The sequence below is a fragment of the Talpa occidentalis genome, unplaced genomic scaffold (assembly GCF_014898055.3).
Source record: "Talpa occidentalis isolate TD23 unplaced genomic scaffold, MPIMG_talOcc4v2.1 talOcc4.7, whole genome shotgun sequence".
Lineage (NCBI taxonomy): Eukaryota > Metazoa > Chordata > Mammalia > Eulipotyphla > Talpidae > Talpa > Talpa occidentalis.
Genome location: NW_023605083.1, coordinates 99,931,918 through 99,953,826, shown reverse-complemented (window position 1 = coordinate 99,953,826; position 21,909 = coordinate 99,931,918). Strand labels below are relative to the sequence as shown.

The window sequence follows — 21,909 nt, the reverse complement described above, 5'->3', positions numbered from 1 at the left end:
AGGTGTTAATATCACAGTAATTAAGGAAATGCAAGCCAAAACCACAATGAGGTATCACTGCACAGCCATTAGGATGGCTACTACAAAACACACACACACACACACACACACACACAAACCCACAGAAAATAAGTTTTGGCAAGGATGTGGAGAAATGAGTCCCTATGCACTACTGGTGGGACTACAGTGTACAGACACTGTGGCAGTTCTTCCTCCTAAACTGGGTAGAATTTCTACATGATCCAGTAAGTCAACTTCTGGATATATATCCAAAAGAAATGAAAGCAGAGACACTCACAGATATTTGTACACTCATGTTACAGCATCATTATACTTCACAATAGCTAAAAGGTAGAAGCCAGCCAAGTATTCAAAGATGGGTGAGGACCTCCCTGGTGGTGCACGGGCTTAAGCACTGCACTATGAAGCAATCTGCAGCCTCTGCAGCACAAGTTCGATCCCAGGCCGGCCAGAGAGAAACCCATGTGGCAAAGCAGGCCTCTCCTATCTCGCCCGCTGCTCCCCTCAGCAGTGTATTTCAATCTCTGCCTTTTCTGTTCCTCACTCTGTCTCTGGTGAATCCTCTCACCCCCTGCATATCTGGCCTGTACCCCAGCTCTTGTATGCATGAATAAATCTTTTTAAAAAAAAAACAACAAAGATGGGTGAAAGAGTAAAGAAAAGGTGGTAACACATACATGGAATATTTTTAAAATTTTTTTATTAATTTATTTTTTTACATCATTGTTCATTTTTGAACAATATTTGCTTCCCCCCACCCCCTCAGGTGTAGTCCCCATAGAGTTTCCTTCCCCAAGGCACCCGTGCACCAGCACCTCAGTCCCCTGTGCTCCTCCCTCCCTCCCTCTGATCCCTCTCCCACCTTCTCCCCTGCAGGATGTCTCTGATTTATAATTGTCTGTTTTTGTTTTGTTGTGTTTTGCACTGTTGTTATTTTTTTACACTGATGTCTTATTTGGTTCTCCTACATTCCTGCTATAAATGAAACCATCCGATATTTTCCTTTTCCTTCTGGCTTATTTCACCTAGCATAATTCCTTCTAGCTCCATCCACGTTGCTGCGAATGGCATGAGTTTATCTTTTTTGATTGCTGAATAATATTCCACTGTGCCTATATGCCACATCTTCTTGATCCAGTCATCGATTTTTGGGCATTTGGGTTGTTTCCAGGTTTAATCTATTGTAAGTAGTGCTTCATTAAACATAGGGGTATAGGTAGTCTTTTGAATCAATGTTTTTGTGTCCTTTGGGTGGATCCTTAGGACTGGAATTGCCTGGTCATAACGTACATGGAATATTATCCAGCCTTAAAAAGAAAGGAGATTTTGACACATGCTCCAACATGAATGAACCTTGAAGAATTATGCTAAGAGTAAAAGGGCAGACATGAAAGGTCAAATCCATTTATATGAGGTATCAGAGCTGTCAAATTCATAGAGACAGAAAGCTGAACGGTGGCTGCAGGAACTGGGGAGAGGGGAAATTGGAACTGGGGAGAGAGGAGTTTGTGTTCAATGGGGACAGTGTTTCAGCTCAGGAAGATGAAAACATTCTGGAGATAGATGGTAGGGATGGTTGCAAACCAGTGTGAATGTACTTAATGCCAATGAACTTAAAAATGGTTAAGATAATAAATTTTGTGTTATGTTTATTTTACCACAATTTTTTAAGTAAATAAATAAGTACAAATAAAAACAGGTGCTCTCCTCCAGGGTGGGTGGGGTGTGGTGGTGCACATGTGAGGAGTTATGAACCTATTTATTCCTCTGAATCACATACAGTGATGTCAACCAGTGTTACCTCAAATTAATTAATTAATTTAAAAAACAGGTGATCTCATGGAGCATTTAGTCTAAAGGATGCATGGGAAGAATAACAGCAGAATAATATAATATATTTTGCTTTTACATAGTTTTTCATGTAAGATGTAACAGAGCAAGTATTCTCGTCCAACACACTTCCTGTCCCTGTTCACATATCAGGAAGCTGCAGATTTGAGCAGTAAATGGATTCCCACAAGGGGTAGTCACACAGAAAGGCACAGACAAGACTGACTCGGGTCAAAATCAAAAGTGTCAAATATTGGATGAGAGCAAAGAGAGGGTCGTGAGGGTCCACATTCCTCTAAAATTCATTGGTGGAATTATGCTATCCTCATGGAATTTCCATTTGGAATTATTTAAGGCCCCTTCTTGTCTAAGCGGAAATAGACCGTGCCTGCTTTCTAAAAAGCAATATGAACAAAAGCTCTGGAGCTAGACTCCCTGGGTGTGGAACATAGTTCAGATTACAAGAGCCATTGAGCCACAGGCAAGTTTCTTATGTCCTCTAAGCCTCCATTTCTTCATCTGTAAAATGGAGATCATATCACTGACTTAACGGAGTTTTCAGAGAAAAAAAATTATTGGATAGTGTGTATAAAGCACTTAGTAAGATGCTGACATGTGATGGGGTAGTTAGTCAATGATGGCTAATATTTTGAGCTTTGAAAGAAGCTAAAAAATAAGTTCAACAGAAAGGAACCTTGGGTGTGACTAACTGTAGTTTACACTCTGTTACTGCTGTGAAGGTCACCAAAAAATGGAAAGTATGTAAACTGCCCTGAGGAGCCTCCAGTCTTATTAGGAGGATAGGGCAAGATATAAGGTAACAGGAAACAGCCCCAGGCAGAGAGAAAGGAATCAACAGGTTTGAGCATATTAAGACTTCACATACTCTCATTTAATCTTCACAAAAGCCTGGAGGGTAAGTAATATTCTTCTCTATGTTGTGAGGGAAAAGTCAACTAAATGAAATGGGTAACAAATACGGTGAGTTCAGAGAAGAGATTCAGCTCCAAAAACAGGGAAGTCTAGGAAGGCTGCCTAGAGGAGAAGGCAAGAACTGACAGACTGCAGGACTGATGAATGCATGGAAAAGATCAAAGAAAATCTAGGGCAGGAGGGTTGGAAGGAGCACTAAAATAGGCACCACACCGGAAAAAAGGCCCTTCTTACCACAAGCTGAGGCAGAAAAAAAAAAAAAAGAAAGAAAGAAAAAAAGCTTGAACCTGATTATATCTTTTTAGACTATAAGGTTAGCCTAAAAATTCTAAATGATGACTCTGCTAGTTCAAGAACAACCCTCGGGGAGAGGCAAGAACAAAGAGGGGTAGGAGAAAATGGACTGTGGTGGTGGACTATGGGTGCTTGGATGTTAGATGAGGTAACAACACCCAAAGGGGCAAATCTTATATCTCTAAAATACAAACAACATTGTAAATTAACGTCATCTCAATCAATAAAAAGAAAAAGGAATAACCCTTAACAGCTGTTCCTCTGAGAACTGTATTTATATGCCCTACTTCAGCTTGTGTCCCTCCCCAAAAGAAAAATCAAGTAAACTATATAGAAATATGCAAAGATTGGTCATACAATGTTGTATCTCCGAGGCTGAGAAAACTGAGCATCAAATACACAAGTATTTCACTTATTCCACTCAGGAGAAATGAGAAGAATCGCAATGAGTTTGTTTATAAGGAAGCACATTATGGTGACTTTTTTCCTCCTTTGCATTTTTCAAATTTTCAATATGAATATACATGGGTTTTGAAAAAACACCATTCGAAGAGAATTTTAATATCCCCAACAACCCACTATAAGCAGGGGCACCCCTCCAGGAAGGCCCTGTGAGGTCTCAGCTCCTGTTTATGTACATGGAAAGCAGATCAGGACAAGGAACAGGCTGACCCTCCACACGTGACTTTCGATGGCTGGTGTTTCATAAACAATCCTGGCAGTTAAGGACAAATGTTCTCAGAACCCCAGACTTCATCTTGTGTTCCACCAATTTACCTCAGCACCTCCTCATCTCTAATGGGGGCTCATAGGAAGTGACCTTTTCCCAAACCAAGGGGAATTCTCCTGCCTCAGTAATGATAATCCATCCCCTGTCCCTACAAATCTTTCATGGTTCCCCAGTGTCAAATGAATGAGTCCAAACTACCTGGTGAACATTTGAAGCCCTCCATATACGACCTTATCCTACCTTTCCCATCTCACCATTCACCGCTTGTTTCTTGCTAGGCAATAAAATTACTCCCACTACTCCCACTTAGCCCTTACATCTAGTCTTTGTTCAAGTTGCTCTGGCAAGAAAGTCCTCCAAGCCCCCTTTTCCATTTCTACATGAATTAAATCTTAACCATCTGTCAAGACCCTGCTCAGTAGCCACTACCTCCTAAGTCATCCCCAAGTTCTTCCTTCCCTCCTCCGTTGCTCTGCTTCACCTCCTTCCTTGCTGGAGGCAGCCCATCATATCAGATACCAGCTCTGAAGCAAGAATGCAAAGTTTCAGCTCCAGCTCCCTTATTGCTAGTTATGTGACGTTCTCTCTGCCTCAGTGTCCCCATCTGCAAAATGGAGATAATAACAGTACTTAATCACAGTATTGATTAAAGGACTGTAAGATATATAAAGCTCCCACCTTAATCTGTGGCACACAGTAATACAATACTGAACTTAAAACTCTCTAGCTATTATTGTGGTGATCAGCCTGTCCCTCCTCCATTCATTTACTTCAATTATCTATCCGATTTTGTGCCGCCACTTTCCATTATATCTGATTTAGTTACCTGTCTTAGCTCCCTTACTAAAGTAAACATCCTGGTAAATGCTTAGTTAGTATGGAGCCACTGAATGAATGAATGAATTCTAAATAATCATACTTACAGTCTGTCCACGGAAAACCTACATTTACTGTCCGAAGATTCAGACAAGATGAAAGAACTTTTCACCCAGCACAATGGTTCTCTAAGTGTGCCCTGGACCAGCAGCATCAGCACCATGGGGAACTTGTTAAAAATGGAGAACACTAGCCCCATCCCAGGTCTACTGAATCAGAAACTCTCAGAGTAGGGACCAGCGATCTAGCTTTAACAGCCTTCCAGGTGATTCCAATGACCCTGATTCATGGGAAGTCAGAAGAAACACCACAACACAGAATGAGCACTGGATCAGGCAGGGATTCTAGGCTTAACTCTGGCATTGACCCTGTACAAGTCTCTTAGCCTCTCAGAGCCTCAGCTTCCGCGTAAGCAATAAAGAGCCAATACCAGTCAGATAATTAAATATTGGGAGGATTAAATGAGATCCCATGTACAAAGTTTGCATATAGTAGATGCTTAATAAGTTGCATTCCATTTTCATCCTTGCAAGGTCGTGAAGACTAAATCAAATGACTAAAGCAAAAGAGCTTTGAGAATTGCCAACTGCCAAAGCAATTTGAGGGATGACTAATCATTCTCCCCACAAACAGGCTAAGGTCAAACACCTAGCATTGGCCAGCACTAGGAAGCAGTTTGTGTCCAAAGCCCTCAAATCTACAAACATAAACACTGCAACAGAATATCCACTTCATACAAGTTTATTAAAGCAAGCTGTGAAGAAACTAGATGGTCCTCCCTGTTCCCACCCACAACATTCTGGTCAGCTTTAACTAACTATCACTGATTTCTATCTAAATGAACTCAAACTTTACTGTCCGAAAGGATTATCTGAACACGTTTTCGACCAATATTTACAGTACTATGATCCTGGCTTGGGAAACTCCATAAGTATGACATCCAACTTCCAACACTGTGGAGGGTTGAGATTAAGATAGGAGCATTTGGAAACTAGTTTCAGAAGAGAAAATCAGGAAATAAAAGTAACTACTTCTACCTCCACACTTCTTAACCTCTCCCACTACTACTGGCTCCTTCTCTCAACCACACACACTCTCAGGAACCACCTTCCAGAAAGACAGGCAACACAGAGACAAGAAATGCAACAGCAGTTATGCAGACTGTGGACTTTGCTGCTGGCTCAGATGAGGAGACTATGGGTTCAGCCAAACAGCACCAGGTCAGAAAGTCTGAGTGAGGCCCAGGCACCAGACAGAATAATTACTCCACCAGGCCCTCAGACTTGTGCTTTACACTCCAGGACACTTTTGGTGAGCATGTTACCTCTCCTGAAGGCTCCCTGAGAGCAGCTTTTTAATATTTGTATCCCAGAATCTGGCACACAACAGGCACTCAAAATGCCTACTAAATTGTACTGATGCAATTAGGTAGGTACTAGCTACAAGCAGATGCTGAGAGGTATTCTTTTTTGAGTGAGGAAAATGAGTTCCAGGGACATTGAAAGTTGAAGTCAAGACTATTGCCTTTGATGTCACCTATACAGAACAGGAATGGACCCAAAATTTACTTGCTCCCATTCCCCAAACCATTTCTGTTCCACTCAGACCCAGACTCACAGGTGTGCCCAGAAACCTGCTCCCTGCATCATTTACCTGTCCCCAAGCACAGGGTACCCTCTTCTTAACTGTGGAGTTCCCACCCATCCTCATCAACAAGCTATTAGACTCAAAGCCAGCCAGGCCCATCATTCCAGATCTTCTGAATTCTTCTTGACTTCTAACAGCATTTAAAACCCGCACTACCCAACTGAGCATTTAATTACCGAGTGGCCTTCTGATAGTCATTGTTGTCCCACGGATCTCACTGCCTTCTCTCCTGACACCATAAATCCTCTTACCAACTGAACCTCAGTTTCCCTATCTCTAAAGTGGGATGGCCAATAAAGCTTACTTTACAGAGCAGCTTTAAGGAGCAGATAATGGTGGTAGAATTACTTTGTGTGAGCTAAAGCTGCTGCTTTTAATTGTTAGCTTTGTTCTTGTTTTATTTCTGTATCCCCATTCCTCCCACCAACCCCCTGGAACATACATTTTAAAAAATACCAAATGTCATGAAAATCATTTTTATCTTTTGTTTCAGTAGTACATTAGAACCTCATTCTGTCCTCTAATTATTTCTCTGAACGGAACTGTGAGATCACCTAGGGCTTGCCTGTTGACTGACTGCAGTGAGGCTTCATTCTCTTTATGGTCAAGTGCCTTTTATAAGGGATAGTGAATGCTGGGGTCTGGAAGCTTTACGTTATGAAGCCATCACACAAAAAAATCAACAAAAACAAAAAACTATAAAACTATTTTCCTTTGTTGGTTGTAGATAAGCCAGTTGTCCCACAAATACTCTCCAGATAGAAAATTCAACCCTACCTTAATTATTCTGTTATTCACAGTGACAACCACAATTTATGGAGCCTCTACTACAATGGCAGCGCTGTACTAAGTGTTTTACATCCATCAGCTCAGTTAATCCACTCTACTCCTTGAGTATGAACCTTTCTTTTCTCTTCTTTAAGGCTCAGGAAGGTTACACAATTTTGGTATCACAAGGCAATGTGTGGACATGTAAAATTCAACTCAGTTCTTTCTGAAAGAAACATCATGCTCTTTCCACTTGTTCTTTCCATCACTTATATTTGTATAATTTAAATCCCCTTTAACTTCTACCCCTCATCAACTACCTTGCCATTTCAAAGGACACAGAAAACAACAACCAACTGGAAACTAAGTTTTTGGAATACGGCTGCAGTGAAAGAGCACCTGAGGAAAAAAAATGAGGAAGAAGAAAGGGGAGTGGTTCTCTAGAGAGTCAGTAAAGGTGAGAAAGGACTACTCCAGGGCCCAGTGACCATCATCCCTTATCAAAGACTCCATACCACAAAGAAAGACCCCCAATTGCCAGCTAGCCAATAGGAGAGGCCTAGTTTCACAGTCCCTACTAAAGGCTGAAAAGTAAGCTGGAAATTCATAGTAAAGAAGAAAACAAATCACTATTGCCTAACCAGCCTGACCCATAAGGACATCGAAGATCCCTGTTCATGAAAGATGTTTTACCGGTCCTTCCACCAACAGGAGGAACCAGAAACTAATCAACATTCTCAACTGATCACTTGGCATAAGGTGAAAAGGCAAGTTGTTTTTTTTTTTTGTAAGAAAATTCCATATGGTGGCCACTCTGGTCTTCCTTCATATTCCCTTGTGCTTTCCTTACCCAGGATACAGATCATCTCTGGTGCCCTATTTCAGGTGCCCAGTGTCCTCCCATAGGATTTACAGGTATTGCTTAGTACCAATTTCTCTACACTCTGACCAGGAGACTTCAGCCTTGGAAAATCTAACACAGCAAGGAAGCACCATGTTTAATGTGCGAAGACTTCCACAAGGAACATCAAAATTTTAGAACTTGAAGGGACCTATCACATCTGATCTCCAAAAGTCTCATCTGATGGGAAACTTCAAAGCAGAAAAAGGCAGTGACTTGCACAAGGTCATAGGGAAAGTAACTAGCAAAGCCCCTACTGGAATCCAGGCTTCTTGATTCCCATTGCAAGGCTCTTATCATTAATTAACACAGCCTCCCTCCTTTCCCTTTCCCAGGAAGGAGAGCAGGCAAGCCATCCCCCTGCCAAGATAATCACCCTTTATAAACCCCTCCCCCCATCCCAGTCCCTCCTACAGCCTAGCAGAGTTACAGCTCTAATTAGCAAGTCTTAGGGAGCATTCTCTGGGAGGGTGCCCAGTCTGCGTGCTGCTGGTACTGAGAAGGTGGGACAAGGATGAAGGAAGAAGGGTCTGGGAGAACTGACTCCTGGTGGCGGTGGCAGCGAGCCCGTCAGGTTGGATAAAGGCGCACACAGTGGCATCTCCCAGTAGGCAAGAGGGTGGCACCACCTCTAGGAGACAGCAAGAGCTGGGCCCTGATGGGACCAGGGGAGCATCTCCCGGTCCAAACTGGGCCTCGAGGCGCCACAAGGCAGGGTGGTGCCGGCGTCGGTGGGCAGGCCCTGCCCGCCCGTGGGGCAACACAAGCGATCGGCCAGGGACCAGACGACCAGGATGCCCAGTGTGTACATGCGGTGGCACCGGTACCGGGCAGAGGCCCACCATCCTCACCAGCCTGCCAGCCGCCGCCGCCCACCCAGACGTCCAGCCCTCGCGCGGTCTTACCTAGGCACTGCCCCACCGGGGTGCTGAAAGGGTTCCCCAGGAGGAACTCCATCGTGGGCGGACGACACTGCAGAGGTCCCGGCCCCCTGTCAGTCGCCCCGGTCCCCGCTGTTCGCCGTAGCGATCCCGACCTGACTGACACTTGCCCCCGCCCCACCCTCAGGAACGCCGAACGCCCGGCCCCTGACCCCACCCCCTGCGGCGTCCCTATTGGCCTACGCCTGCCCAGCCTTCTTTCGATTGGCCCGTTAACCTCCCTCCCTGAAACCCCCACCCACCCCGCGGCGTCCGATTGGGCGGAGGAGCGAGCTAGGTCACAGGAATCTCCGTCAGGCGTTGCGGCCCCTCCCTTGGCCCGCCCCCGAACGAGTCTGTGCATTTTGATTCATCCTTATATTGGTCCATCTGGTGAATTCTTACTGTTATTGGACAATAGACAGGTCAATCATACAATAAAGGGGCGGGGAAGAGGAAGGGCTAGAAAAGTCCCCGCCCCAAAAGGGGCTGATTGGAGAAACATTTGTTTTCTCTCCCGCTGGTTGGTGGTCGTTTTTCCCCACCCAGCAATGTGGTCACGTGGTGCATCAACTTTCACACAGGATGTCTGCCTCCCGACTTCCCCTTAGCAACGGAGTGGCGGCGCTTGGTTTCCCTAGCTACCAGGCAAAGCATCTGATGCGTGGACCCGGCACCGAAAACCTCTCTTGAGAAGGTGAGACCCGGGAGCTGCAATTGTGGGAGGACTCGCTGAGGCAGACAACTCCCTGACTTAACTCTTTAATCTGATTTTTTTTTTTCCCCTCTGAGGAGTCCCACCCAACTCCTCTCATCTGTAAAATGAGCACATAGGTCTTCTGTTAGCCACTTTACAACCGCGCTGGGACCTTCAAAACTCTAGTCCTGGACTTTCAGGCCTTCAGATAAGCAATGCTAGTAAGCATTTCCTCAGGGAGCAGAGCCCGAAGAGTTTTTCAAGGGATTCCATCCCCCATCCTCCTGGCCTGATTCCTTTTAAAGGAAAGAAAGGTACCTGATCCACTGATAACTTCTTAAAAAATTTAACCCTCATAATCCACCTCTTTACTGACAGTAAATTTCTCCTCTTCTTAAGTTTCTTCTTCTTCATTTATTATTTGATCGCCATCAAAATATAACGTGCCTTGGATGGATCTATGGATATCAGAGATCAGTGTCTGTCTCTTCAGTAGCTCGTATATTAAGATCCCTTCCAGGTCTCAAGTTTCCCTATCTGGGAGACTAAGGCCTTAACACACTCCCTTCCCTAATGGCTTACAGAGCTGACATGCAATTAAATAATGCACGTGCACTTAGTACACAGTAAGCATTCCATAAATGGTTGCTTTTCTTTTGTAATTCATAACTAGTGGGGCTACATTTTTGAGATCCAGTTGATCCTAATTGTTGTTTCCTAGGACAATTCTGAATCTGTTTCTCAGGAGTTTTCTCTCCGCTGCTTCCCCTGCCCTCCTACCGTTGGTCTTCATCAACAACATTATCATCAGACAAGTCAACAAAACCTACATTGGGTGGTAAATTGCTGATAAAATTCCCTTTTTCATCTGCAAATGTTGGGTTCTTGACCCTGATCCAGAACAACTGTGAGAAATCTTGTGCACTATGACAAAGATAGTCCATAGTGCCCTGGGCCCATTTGAGTCATGATCAAGAAAATGGGTTCTGGATTCATGTTCTCTTGCCTCTGTGTAGATGTGTAAACTTGCACATATTACTTAACCTTTCTAACCAGTTTCCATTTTCTTATCTGAAAACTGCAAGTGAGCAGTCCTACATATAAATGAAGCCCCTACATCTTGCCAGCATGCTGGTCGTCTCTTGCAGTTCTCAAAACTGTGGGCAGAATGAGCCTCTTAAAATTAAAATCTGATCACATAACTGCCCTTATTAAGCTCCAGGATCTTCCCAAGGATCTTAGGGTAATAAAACCAAGGCCCTTCTATCTTGCATCACTTTGGCCAAAGTGGAACATGCCCTGTTCTCTCCCACATCAGGGCCCTTACTCTGCAGTTTCCTCTCCCTTCTTTTCTACTCATCCTTCAGATCTCAGTCATACCTCCCCTGGACAAGCCAGGTCCCCCTAATGTATGCTCTCCTAGTTTTCAACACCTACAAATATGGCCATGGTATGTACTGATAATTAAATATTTGTATGATTAGTTGACTCATGTCTGAAACAGAGGAAAGATCTATTTTATTCACAGCATATATATTACACATGTGTGGTGTCAATAAATGATCTTAAACAAATGTGGGTTTGAGGAGTCATCCATCTTTTACAGATGGGAAATCAAAGGCTTACACAGGTGAAGTGAGTTGCCAAAGGGTACACAGTCAGGATCCACATCCTTCCTTCGTGTGTATAACAGTGTGCATAACAACTATTGCATGTTGCTTAGCAATTGTTGGGCTTGATTGAAAGCAGCTTGATCTGTTACAGGCACCAGGCCTTGGTGACGTGCATAAGAAGTAGAAGATTTGAAATCAGAATTAAGAATCATTTCCCAAAGTACAGCACCTTTCTTTGAAAAAGTACAAACACTTTACAGGTAATGTCTGCCAAATACATCACGTTAAAATTCCCTCAAAGGCAAGTTGATGTCAAGTTATAGAAAATCTTAGAAAAAGTTATTTTAGAAGAGCAGGGAGATGGAGACAGGTGGAGGGCTAGAAATGTCTTTGGAGTTGAATCAATCACTCTAAGGTGATGGAGTCAATGACAAGAGGTAGGGGAGACTGGGGAGTCGGAGGCCCCAGATTAAGAAGGTACATGGGGCTGTGAGAGAGGGCAGGATGTACCTCCCCTGGGGGCACAAGGGGAGGACACATGACAGAGTCACTGGGACATTTGATCATGGACTTTTCAGAAACAGAAGATGAGTATTTGAATAAGCTGAATCCAAATGGATGGTGGCAGAGGAGGGATGAAGGACACTCAGGCAGCGGCCTGGTGACAGGACCAGATGACAGGATCACCAGGCACACCTTGGTTTGCAGTAGATACCATCAGCCCAACACTCAGTGGATTTAAAAGCAGAGCACAAGTGTTCCTGGCTCCTGGCAGAGGATCCCATCATCAGGGGTTAGCAAGGCAGGGAGGACAAGAGGTTCAGGGAGACATGCGCAGACAAAGGTAGAAGGTGAAACTTGTAGGTTAGAAACAGGGGTGGAAGTACCAAGGAAAGTTGAGTTTCTGGAGGACTGGGGAGGCAGAATCTAGGCGTTTCCAGTAGAGCATATCTTCTTGTAGAGTCTAGCCCATCTGGATGTTCTCACCAAGAGAATTGGTTATGAGAATGAGATAAGGATCCCAAGGATTAGGATCCCAATGACTTCCCAAGGCTGTGCAATATTGTCAGTCTCACAGTGTAACTGGCCAAATCCACAGACCTCAGCTCACTGAGTCACAATTGTGGTTGTGGAACTGAGGGGTGCACCCCTGTGGACAGGAACAGATGGTTGCCAGGGAAGCTCGGGAGCAACCTTGGAGCAAATGTACTAGCCCCTAGATATAATCGGTCAAGGGGTAGGGTGAGGGGAAGATTTCAGAGTGTCTGTGACTGTCACAGTGTTCCATGATTGCTTAAAAGGACCTCAGGGAGAACCAGGTTATAGGGGAGGAATGTGCTGTTTTTCAGGGAAGATGAACCAGCCGTGCAACTCGTTGGAGCTGAGAGTGATGGACGAGGACATGCTCAAGCAGGCGGTGGTGGAGCAGGGTCCACAGGAAGAGGCCGGGCAGCTGGCCAAGCAGGAGGGCATCCTCTTCAAGGACGTCCTGTCCCTGCGGCTGGACTTCCAGAGTGTGTATCCTGGGGTGGGTCAAGGCAGCCTCATGAAGCCCATGGATCTGCCCATAGTCTGGCCTCTGCAGGAGCTCACTGGCCACCCAGAACAACAAGGGTCATGAGACTCAGTCCCTCGGTAGCAAAAAGGTTAAAGTCATTGCAGAATGATGGGGGGGAAAGGGAGATGGGTTTGACATTGACTGCTTTCCCTTTACTTCCCCACCCCCATCTAAGATCAGTACTTCATTCATTCAATATCAAGTGCCTATTATATGTCAGGTGCTGTCATAGGCATTAGGGATTCAACTGTGAGCAAAAATGGCAAAAATCCCTGTCCTCATGGACATTCAAGCGAGGGAGACAAATAAAATGAAAAGGGGAAACAGAGTATATACTACAGGTAATATGTGCTATGGAAAAAATAAAGCAAGGAGAGGCGCAAAGGAGAGCTGAGGTCTGAATCTTATCAGGTGTCAGAGGCTTCATAACAAGTAGGTGAAAACTGAGCAAAGACTAAAGGAGGTAAGAGTGAGCCAAGTACAGATCTGGAGAAAGTGGTAGAGGCAGAGGGAACATCCAGTGCAAGGCCCTGAGGCAGGGAGCTGTGTAGAGACAGGTCACAGAGCTCTTGGAGTTCAGCTGGCATCAGTGTGGGGGTCAAGCGAAAGTGTTTGACTTTTATAGTGAATGAGGTGGGAGCCCTGGGAGAGTCCAGAGCAGGGGAAGGGCAGGATGGGACTTACATTTCCATAGGATGCTACTGGCTATAGAAGAGGACACTGGGGACCAGTGGCTATCGCAGTGAGATGGCTGCTGCTGTGGTCCAGGGAGCAATGATGATGGTGGTGGCAGTAGCAGCAGATTCTGTGTCTGTATTAAAGGACTAAGTTGGCTTTGGGGACAGTCCTGTCTCACTAGTAACTCATTTAGCACAACAAATGCATCCTGCTTTTATTGTGTTGGAGTGGTTTTTCCACATAAACTGCTGATGCTGAGGAAAGCAGCACACAGGTGTGCAGTGAGTGCTCCCAGGAGGAGTGCTGGGCATTGCCCTCCCCACCTCAGGGAGACTCAGATATCAGTGCTCAGCCCACAGTCCCAGGGCACCCACACACTCCAGGGCAAGACAGCAAACTGTGGGCCTTTTGTGGGATTAGCCTTAGTCATCTGGATGTCCCTTGCACAAGTATTAAACTCTAACCCTACCCTAATGCAGGAACAAGCCAGAGCAACTTATTTGATCATTTCAGACATCCTCCATATAGACAACCTCTGGCAGTTTGAGAACTTGAGGAAGCTGCAGCTGGACAATAACTTCATTGAGAGGATAGAGGGCCTGGAGAAACTCACACAGCTGGTCTGGCTAGGTAAGTCTCCTTCCTGGGGCTGTTCACCCTCATGAGAGGGAGAGTCCTGCTATGGTTATTGCTTCCCGCAGGCAATATTCAGCTGCCAGCATGGTCCTGTACAGCAGACTCTCCTTAACAAATGATGCTGGGAAAAAATGTAAAAGAATGAAGTTGGATCACTCTCTAACTTCATGCACAAAAAGAAATTCAAAATGGATTAAAAACTTAGACATAAGACTTGCAATGGAGGCTTGACTCCCGCGTCAAGAGAAAAGCAAAAACAAACAATTGGGATCGCCTCAAATTAAAAGCTTTTTTCATAGCAAAAGAAAATGAAGTCAATTAAAAAGACATGCTACTAAATAAGAAAAATATTCACATATTATGTAACTGGTAAGGGGTTAATTTCCAAAATATACTAAAAATGTGTTCCATTTAACAAGAACAAGAAAACAACCTAATTAACAAATGGGCAGCAGATCTGAACAAATAATTCTCCAAAGAGGATACCCAGAAGGCCAATAGATGTATGGGAAAATGCTCATCATCATTTTAAATAAGGGAGATGCAGGTTCAAGCCATGACAAGCTATCATCTCACACCCATGAGAATGGCACATATTAAAAAGACTGCCAACTACAATTGCTGGGGAGGATGCAGAGAAACAGGAACCCTATTATCCTGTTGGTGGAAATGTACCTGGAGCAGCCATGTTAGAAAGCGATCTGGATTTACCTTAAAACACTGAAAATGGAAATACCGTATGACCCAGCAGTGCTACTCTTGGGCATCTATCTGAAGAACATGAAACCATCAACTCAAAAAATGATATGATATGCTCTGCAATGTTTATTACAGCATTATTTATAATAGGTAGGACATGGAAACAACCTCAGTGCCTACTGATAGAGGATTGGATCAAGCAGATGTGCTATAGCCACACAATGGAATATTATTCAGCCATAAGGAAAGAGGAAATGTTGCCATTTACAGCAAAATGGAGGGAGTTCAAAGGAATTATGTGAAATAATACAAGTCAGAAGACAAATATCGATTTTCATAGCAGACAGCAAAGGAAAATACTTATAAAAACTAGCAACCACTGATAAATGAAGCGATGCTTCTGAGTTAAGGATGGGGGAGAGAAAAAGAGTCAAAAGGATTTCAGAGGTGGTGGAGGGGGAAGAAAATGAAAAGAAAAAGAAGATAAAAGAAAATGCTCTTAAAACTCTTAAAATTTAAACTCTTAAAATAAGTTTCATGGATAGGAATGGGGCAGAGAAGTGTGTCAGGCAGGGGGAGCAGCGTGTGTAAAGTTTAGGAACCTGAGCGATGACAGCCTTGACTGGGCTGTTCTACCCAAGAAAAAGTACTAAAGGCAGTGCCAAGGGCTTGTGAGCTTTCAAAGGCAGTCAAAAAGAAGGTCAGAGAGACAGAAGTCAGCCTTTATCCAGCCACCACACTAGTCACCCAGGCACCCAACCATTGCTGTCCCCACCTCAGAGATACTCAGATCCTCAGTGCTCAGCCTACAGTTACAGGGTACCCACACACTTCAGGGCAAGACAGCAAATTGTGGGCTCAGCCCAGGACGGGCTGGGTCCTTGGGATGCAGGAGGTGGGGGTGGAGAGGAAAGGCTCTCAGATGGTTCAGCCCCCCACCAGCATGCCAGGCCCTGTTGGTAGCCCACCAGTCAGCTACCCCAGGGCTGAGGGCATGCTGGAGCTGGCTAGTACTGGTCATGCTCACTCCAGATCTGATTGTGCACATCTCCTCCCAGCTTTGCAGTCATGATGTCATGTTGATAGCTTGTAATGGGCTGCTGGGAGCCTTTACACCACAGAAATCAGCAAAGACTACTAATCTGGGCTTCCCATCTCCCATCCCATTGTTAAACGTTCATGGGCACATTGCTAGTTCTAGTGGAATAGGGCTGGGCCTTCAAAGAACAGACGCTGGTGGCATGGTGGGGAAGGAAGTAGGCAGTCTTGGCATTTGACAAACCCCACTTAAATCCCAGCTCTACCAATGTGCCAAGCAGTTTTGCACAAGTTATTTCAGCCCTTCTAAAGGCAATTTCTTATTTGTTGTGTGGGCATACAACCACCACCTTTGGATGGTGGTCTCCTTTTCCATAAAATGTCGGAGATAATACCTATGCAGTCAGCATTAAATAAGGTAATGCACTTAAAGAGCCAACATAGAGAAAGGGACAATAAATTATCATTTGTCCCAATTGTCAAAGGTGAGTATCCCCTGATACACCAAGGAGCCTAAGTTAAGATGTTGATAAACTCACTTCCCAAGTCACCTTTTACATGTGATCACTTGTGGTGATTATGATCATATTAACAGGCTCATGAATATTTCCCAGGTTAGGCCCTCGTTGTTACAGGACAGATTTGCAGTCCCAACCCCAGTCAACCCCCAAAAGTACTTTTATTCTCAAAGATATGACTATGGACCAGAGAGGATCCTGACATCCCTGTTGTGGCTGGAGGAAGCCTGGGTCAGCAGTAACATAGCTGGAAGAATCCAACCTGTTCCGAAGCCAAGAAAGTAGTCCCCAGTAAACTCTGGCGCCACTGTGGCCAGCTGTGTGGCTATGAGGAAATCACTGAGCTTTTCTGAACTTCAACTTGATAAGCTGGTAGATACTAAGCTGATGGGAGGTATTATAACTAAGACACCTATCGATGTGAGGGAAGGGGACACTACAATCATGTCTCCACCCCAAGATGCACTGCTAGTAAGCGTTTCTACCCCAGAACAATGACACAACATGGACTTGAATTTCACCCGTGTGTCTCCAGTCTGGAAGATGAGTGACAGAACTGGAGAGTGTGGGGAAAGTTTGAGGCCATAGGAAACCCACACCAGGTTCTAGATGACCTTAAGCTGTCAGAGAGTCAGTGCCCACTGGCCCAACAACTTGGTGCTGGCTCACAGAACACTAAGTTACCCTGAAGGATTCTTTTCAAGATGGTTACCCTCCTCCCTTGTCACCAGACTTTCACAGCCCTCTTGCCTTCCAGACCTGTCCTTCAACAACATAGAGGTCATTGAGGGATTGGACACATTGGTCAACTTGGAGGACTTGAGTTTGTTCAACAACCGGATCTCCAAGATCGACTCTCTAGATGCCCTTGTCAAGCTGCAGATGCTGTCCCTGGGCAACAATGACATCGGAAACATGATGAACGTGAGGGCTGGTGTGGTGGGGCGGGGCAGGCAGGTTGCACTTCTAGATCATCCCCTTTTCCCTGAAAAGTCAGAAATCCAGATAGTCCCCAAGAGATCTGAAAATGTTTAAACACCATTCTTAACCCATCAAAAGCCCATCTGTGGGTGCCAAATTGCACCTCTGCCTTGGTAGGATCTCTTTCCTTCGCTGAGCCCCACACTCATGTAACATTTGCTGAGTCAAGGTCCTATTGGATATGGGACATTTATCCTGTGCTCAGTGGGCACAGAGGCCCACAAGTAAGGTCCATTTGGGGACCTTACACAGTCACACACCTACATAGTCACAGCTCAAGGTGATGAGAAGCCAGTATCCAGTACCTGCCATGGGGTACCAGGGGTAGGTACCTATGGTTACTGGTCATTTAGGGAAAGGCAGGCTGCTCCCTGCATACCCCCACAATGGTTTGCAGCAGCAAGCTAGGGCTGTGACCCCAGTAGCTAAGGATGTGGTAACATCCATAAGGTCCTGTGTCAAAGATGACATTACCAAACAACCTGTGGCAGGATCATGGCTTTGACTTGTTTTTCCAGCCTGCTTGCCTGTCCCAGAAGTTCCCTTTCAAAATTTCTTTTCTGTTTAGGTCAGTCAGATAACCTGGATCCAATTCCTAGCTGCACACCCTGAGGCTTGAACTTTCTCTGCCTCAGTTTCCTTACCTGTAATATGGAGATAATTGCTCTACTACCTACCAGCAATCCTAAGAGGTAATGAGTGTAAGGTACCGTGTTCCATGTAGGGCTGCAGTACATTCTTAACAAAGGGAGGCACTGTCACATCTGAGATCCTTCCTCAGAGAGTGGGGAGAGGTGACTTTTGATTCAGACTCATTAAAGGATTATTAGAGTTTTGCCATCCATTTCCCAGGAGGCAGGAATTGAGTGAGCAAAAGCCTCAGGTGTGCTTGGGATGCTGCCTGGGGATGCACAGCACCGTGAAGGAGCCAAGGGCACTGGAAGAGGTCGGTGTGGTACAGGGCAGCACCCAGTGTGGCTGGCCAAAGCAGAGAGGGGAGCTGTGGAGGCTGTCATGCTGTAGTGTGTCCAGGCCAGGTCTGCAGTTTGGAAGGAAACTGAGGGTGGTTGTGGGGATGGGTTAAGTGATCAGAAAGGGCTTTGCCTAAAGAACAGAGAAACTTATTCCAGGGGTGCTGAAAGCAGAGATAAGAACTTGGGTGGTGTGGTGGGGAAAGGACCTCAGTGTGGAAGCTGAAAAAACTGACATGTCAGTATGTCACTGGAATGGTTGCTGTGTGTGATGTGAATCTTGATCCCCAGGACCCTTGGAATGTCCAGAATGCCTCTAAGAAGTGATCACCTGAATGTCTGAAGCCTGAGCATTTATGCCCCAGTTCTGTCTCTCCACAGATAAGGGGCACTCCAGGGAAATTAACTCCCTTCCACCTTGCTCCTGGGCTGAAGGGTGGGGAGCTTAGAGAGCCACGTTAGAGAATAGGGACACTCAGAGTCCATCTCACTGAGAGACCATCGCAGTGGGCTGAGGCCAGAGGTAAGCTGAGCTCCTCTATGAACAATGAGGACATTTAGTGGCACGATTATTAGTGCTGCAAGGATATACAGGCTATTCAGGGCTTCAGGGACACAGGTCAGTTCTGCCTCATGGCTCTGCCATCCTCAGCATCTCCCTGGGCTGATGCTCCTCATGGCTGGAGTCAAGCAGTCAGGTCACAGGCTTCCTTGTCTACATGTAGTAGGACAGAGAGCTTGAGCGATCTCTCCCCCACAGTGAACCTCTAGTTTGATCAAGAGCTGCACCCCACTTTACATCATTCTCAGAGCTTAGTGGATGGCCAGACTGATTGACTTGTTTCATTGGCCTGGAGTGGGTCAAGCACTCAATCCTTAGTTGTTTTTAAAACTGTCCACCAGGGTCAGGTGAGACCCCAGGGGCTGTGTAATCTCCAAGATTGCCTTCCACACCAGACAGGACAGGAGACTCTAAACCCTACCAGTGCTTTTCAGAGTTGAAGTCCCAATTGCTCAATAAACCTGACCTTTGTGGAGGTAGCACCAACAAATGCTGGCTAGAAGGTCTGCATGGAGGACCAAAGGTAAACTGAGTCAAGATCTGAGCTTTAGCCAGCTACAAATGGTCTGATGTTGGGGCAGTGACTTAGCATTCTGGGCCCATTTGCCCATCTGTAAAATGAGAATAACAATAGTTATGATGAGGGTTGAATCCATTAGAAGTTGGTGGCTAATTCAGGACCTGGCACATAGTAGGTACATGGAAAGTGATGGTTATTTAGGAACTTTCAGATTAAGAATAAAACCTTAACAGCTCCAAATCTTGCTGTTTGAAACATTTCTGAGCATTTAGAACTGTCCCTGCCTACGTAAATCCAATCTTTCTGGCCTACATGTGAAATAGCTCTCTTCTGACTTGATATCCCTTGGACATTTGGAGACTTTAATGAACCTGAGGCCCTGTGCCTACAAAAGTCCAAACTAGGTGTAGAGGTGGACACTGACTCAGTTCATGCCGCAGCCCTGCTGAAGATCCCTACACCCCCTACCCTGGCCTTGGGCATTCTCCCATCCCATCCCTTTGCACACTGGGCGTAAACTCACGTTATTCCCCTTTCCCACTGGGGAGCTGGGTGCCAGATGGCTCCTTGTACATAGGAGAAGCAGGCAAAGCTGTCCCCAGAGGGAACTCAGAAGATGGCACATGGAGAGAAGCTGCCAGGGAGTGCTGAGGTATCGGAATCCAGATTGTATTATTCTCAGGCCTGGTTGCATCCCAGAGGCCCTGGGGTCCCTGGATCCTCTTTTCCTAATCAGATGTCAGTCTTCTCAATGACTTGACCCAGAAAACCCTGGCTCAATAACCAGCAAAGCCTGAGCATCTTTGATTTTAGCCCTTAACTCCACCATGAATCTGACATCTAATTATATTCTTTCCTGTTATTTATTTACTAGGTTTATTTTAGTATCTGTTTATCCCATTGAAAGCAAACAGATGTTTCAGCAGAAGAGCTGCTCTCACTCCTATCCTCAGTTCCCGCTTCCCCTCCTAGAGCCCACAGCTACTTCTAAGTGACATATGTGTTTTTCCAGATCTCTTTTGAAATGTTTCAAGTGGTTGTCATGTCTGTCCAGCTACCCTCCAAGCACCTGCCTTCAATCGACCCTTCTCCTCCAGAGTCATCGGCTCCCCCTCTGCTGGACCGTGCCATCGCTTAGATGTGGCATGATCAATTTCTCCAGTGTCCCATGTGAAGGCTGAGGTTTTTTCCAACTTCAAGCCATTGCACATAGACTGTAACGAATGTCCTTGAACAGGGTTTGCTCTGTCCCTTGATAAGCGCATCTGTAAGATAAATTCCTAAAGGTGGAACTGCTGGATCTGAGGGCATGAGCATTTTTTATTCTGATGGATCTTGCCAAATTGCCATCTGTAGGAGAGGAGCTATTTACAAACCCAGCAGCGATTTTGAAAAGGCCTGGTTCCTCTCACCTTCCAGAACACATGGCATGGTCAAACCTTTCTCTCATTAACAATCTAAAAGATCAAAAATGGAATCTTGTTACAAGAGCTCTTAAAAATTAAATCAGATCCTGTCTTCCTGCCCTACATACATTTAAAACTCCAGTGGCTTCCTTTGTCCTTAGAACAAATTCTTGACCAAAACTAGAAGGTCTTACGTGAGTCAGCTGCTGATCTTGTCTCTAACTTACCAACCATGTCCTCCCCTCAGCCTCCTCTCTGACCATCCATAGTGACGTTGGCCTTGCTTAGTTCCCATCTTGCTTCTGGGCTGAAGGGTGGGGAGCTTAGAGAGCCATGTTAGAGAATAGGGACACGACAGTCACTTCACTGAAGAGTCCAGCACAGTGGGCTGAGGCCAGAGGTAAGCTGAGCCCCTCTATGAACAATGAGGACATTTAGTGGCGTGATTACTAGTGCTGCGAGGAGATATGGGCTATTCAGGGCTTCAGGGACACAGGTCAGTTCTGCCTCATGGCTCTGCCATCCTCAGCATTTCCCTGGGCTGATGCTCCTCGTGGCTGGAGGCAAGCAGTCAGGTCACAGGCTTCCTTGTCTGCATGTAGACACCATTTTCTTTCCTGTCCCAGGCCTTTACTTGTGCCATATCTGTTTCTGGGATTGTGCTCTCCTTGCTCTTCCATGGCTTCTGAACCCCCTAAGAAGACTTCCCTATTATTTTCACTCATGACCCATCTTTATGTTCTTATAGCTATTACTCCAAATGGTAATGATTTTATTTACTTTTAAAAAACGTTCTTATCTGCAGCCCTGAGAATGTAGCCTCTTCCTATGAGGGCAGGAGCCATGTAGACTTGGTTCCCACTGTATTCCCAGGCCTAGTGTGTGCCTGAGGCCTGGCTGACACTTAATGTTTGTTGAAAAAATTAACAAATAACTGAAAGAAAATTCCTTCAGAAAAGCTTTCTAGGTTTCTTTTGTCTCTTTTGCGTAGTATAGGATTTAGGTATTCAGAAGATACTATCAGATGAAATATTAGCTCTCCAGTTCACTTGTTCCATATTTTACTAAAAAAATAGAATATAGGAAGAATAAATAGTGGTTAGAATGTTTCA

The 21,909-nt window shown here is 45.2% G+C and overlaps 2 protein-coding genes across 12 annotated transcripts in view; one reads left to right on the top strand and one right to left on the bottom strand.

Moving 5' to 3' along the window:
- The window catches only part of TOM1L2 (target of myb1 like 2 membrane trafficking protein), a 109,030-nt gene extending 99,994 nt beyond the window's left edge, over positions 1 to 9,036 (bottom strand). For 3 of the 6 annotated variants that reach the window (XM_037493956.2, XM_037493959.2, XM_037493960.2), the window contains exon 1: positions 8,906 to 9,035. In XM_037493956.2, the coding sequence (XP_037349853.1) occupies positions 8,906 to 8,957 (52 nt within the window). In that variant the 5' untranslated portion in view covers positions 8,958 to 9,035. Of the gene's footprint in view, positions 1 to 4,237; positions 4,413 to 8,905 lie in introns of those variants that run through there. The other 3 variants (XM_037493958.2, XM_037493957.2, XM_037493963.2) reach the window with 3 other exon arrangements.
- Positions 9,037 to 9,260: 224 nt separating this feature from the next.
- The window catches only part of DRC3 (dynein regulatory complex subunit 3), a 33,201-nt gene continuing 20,552 nt past the window's right edge, over positions 9,261 to 21,909 (top strand). For 2 of the 6 annotated variants that reach the window (XM_054689804.1, XM_054689799.1), the window contains exons 1-5: positions 9,363 to 9,617; positions 11,382 to 11,490; positions 12,580 to 12,744; positions 13,980 to 14,096; positions 17,115 to 17,281. In XM_054689804.1, the coding sequence (XP_054545779.1) occupies positions 12,585 to 12,744; positions 13,980 to 14,096; positions 17,115 to 17,281 (444 nt within the window). In that variant the 5' untranslated portion in view covers positions 9,363 to 9,617; positions 11,382 to 11,490; positions 12,580 to 12,584. The other 4 variants (XM_054689801.1, XM_054689800.1, XM_054689802.1 and 1 more) reach the window with 4 other exon arrangements.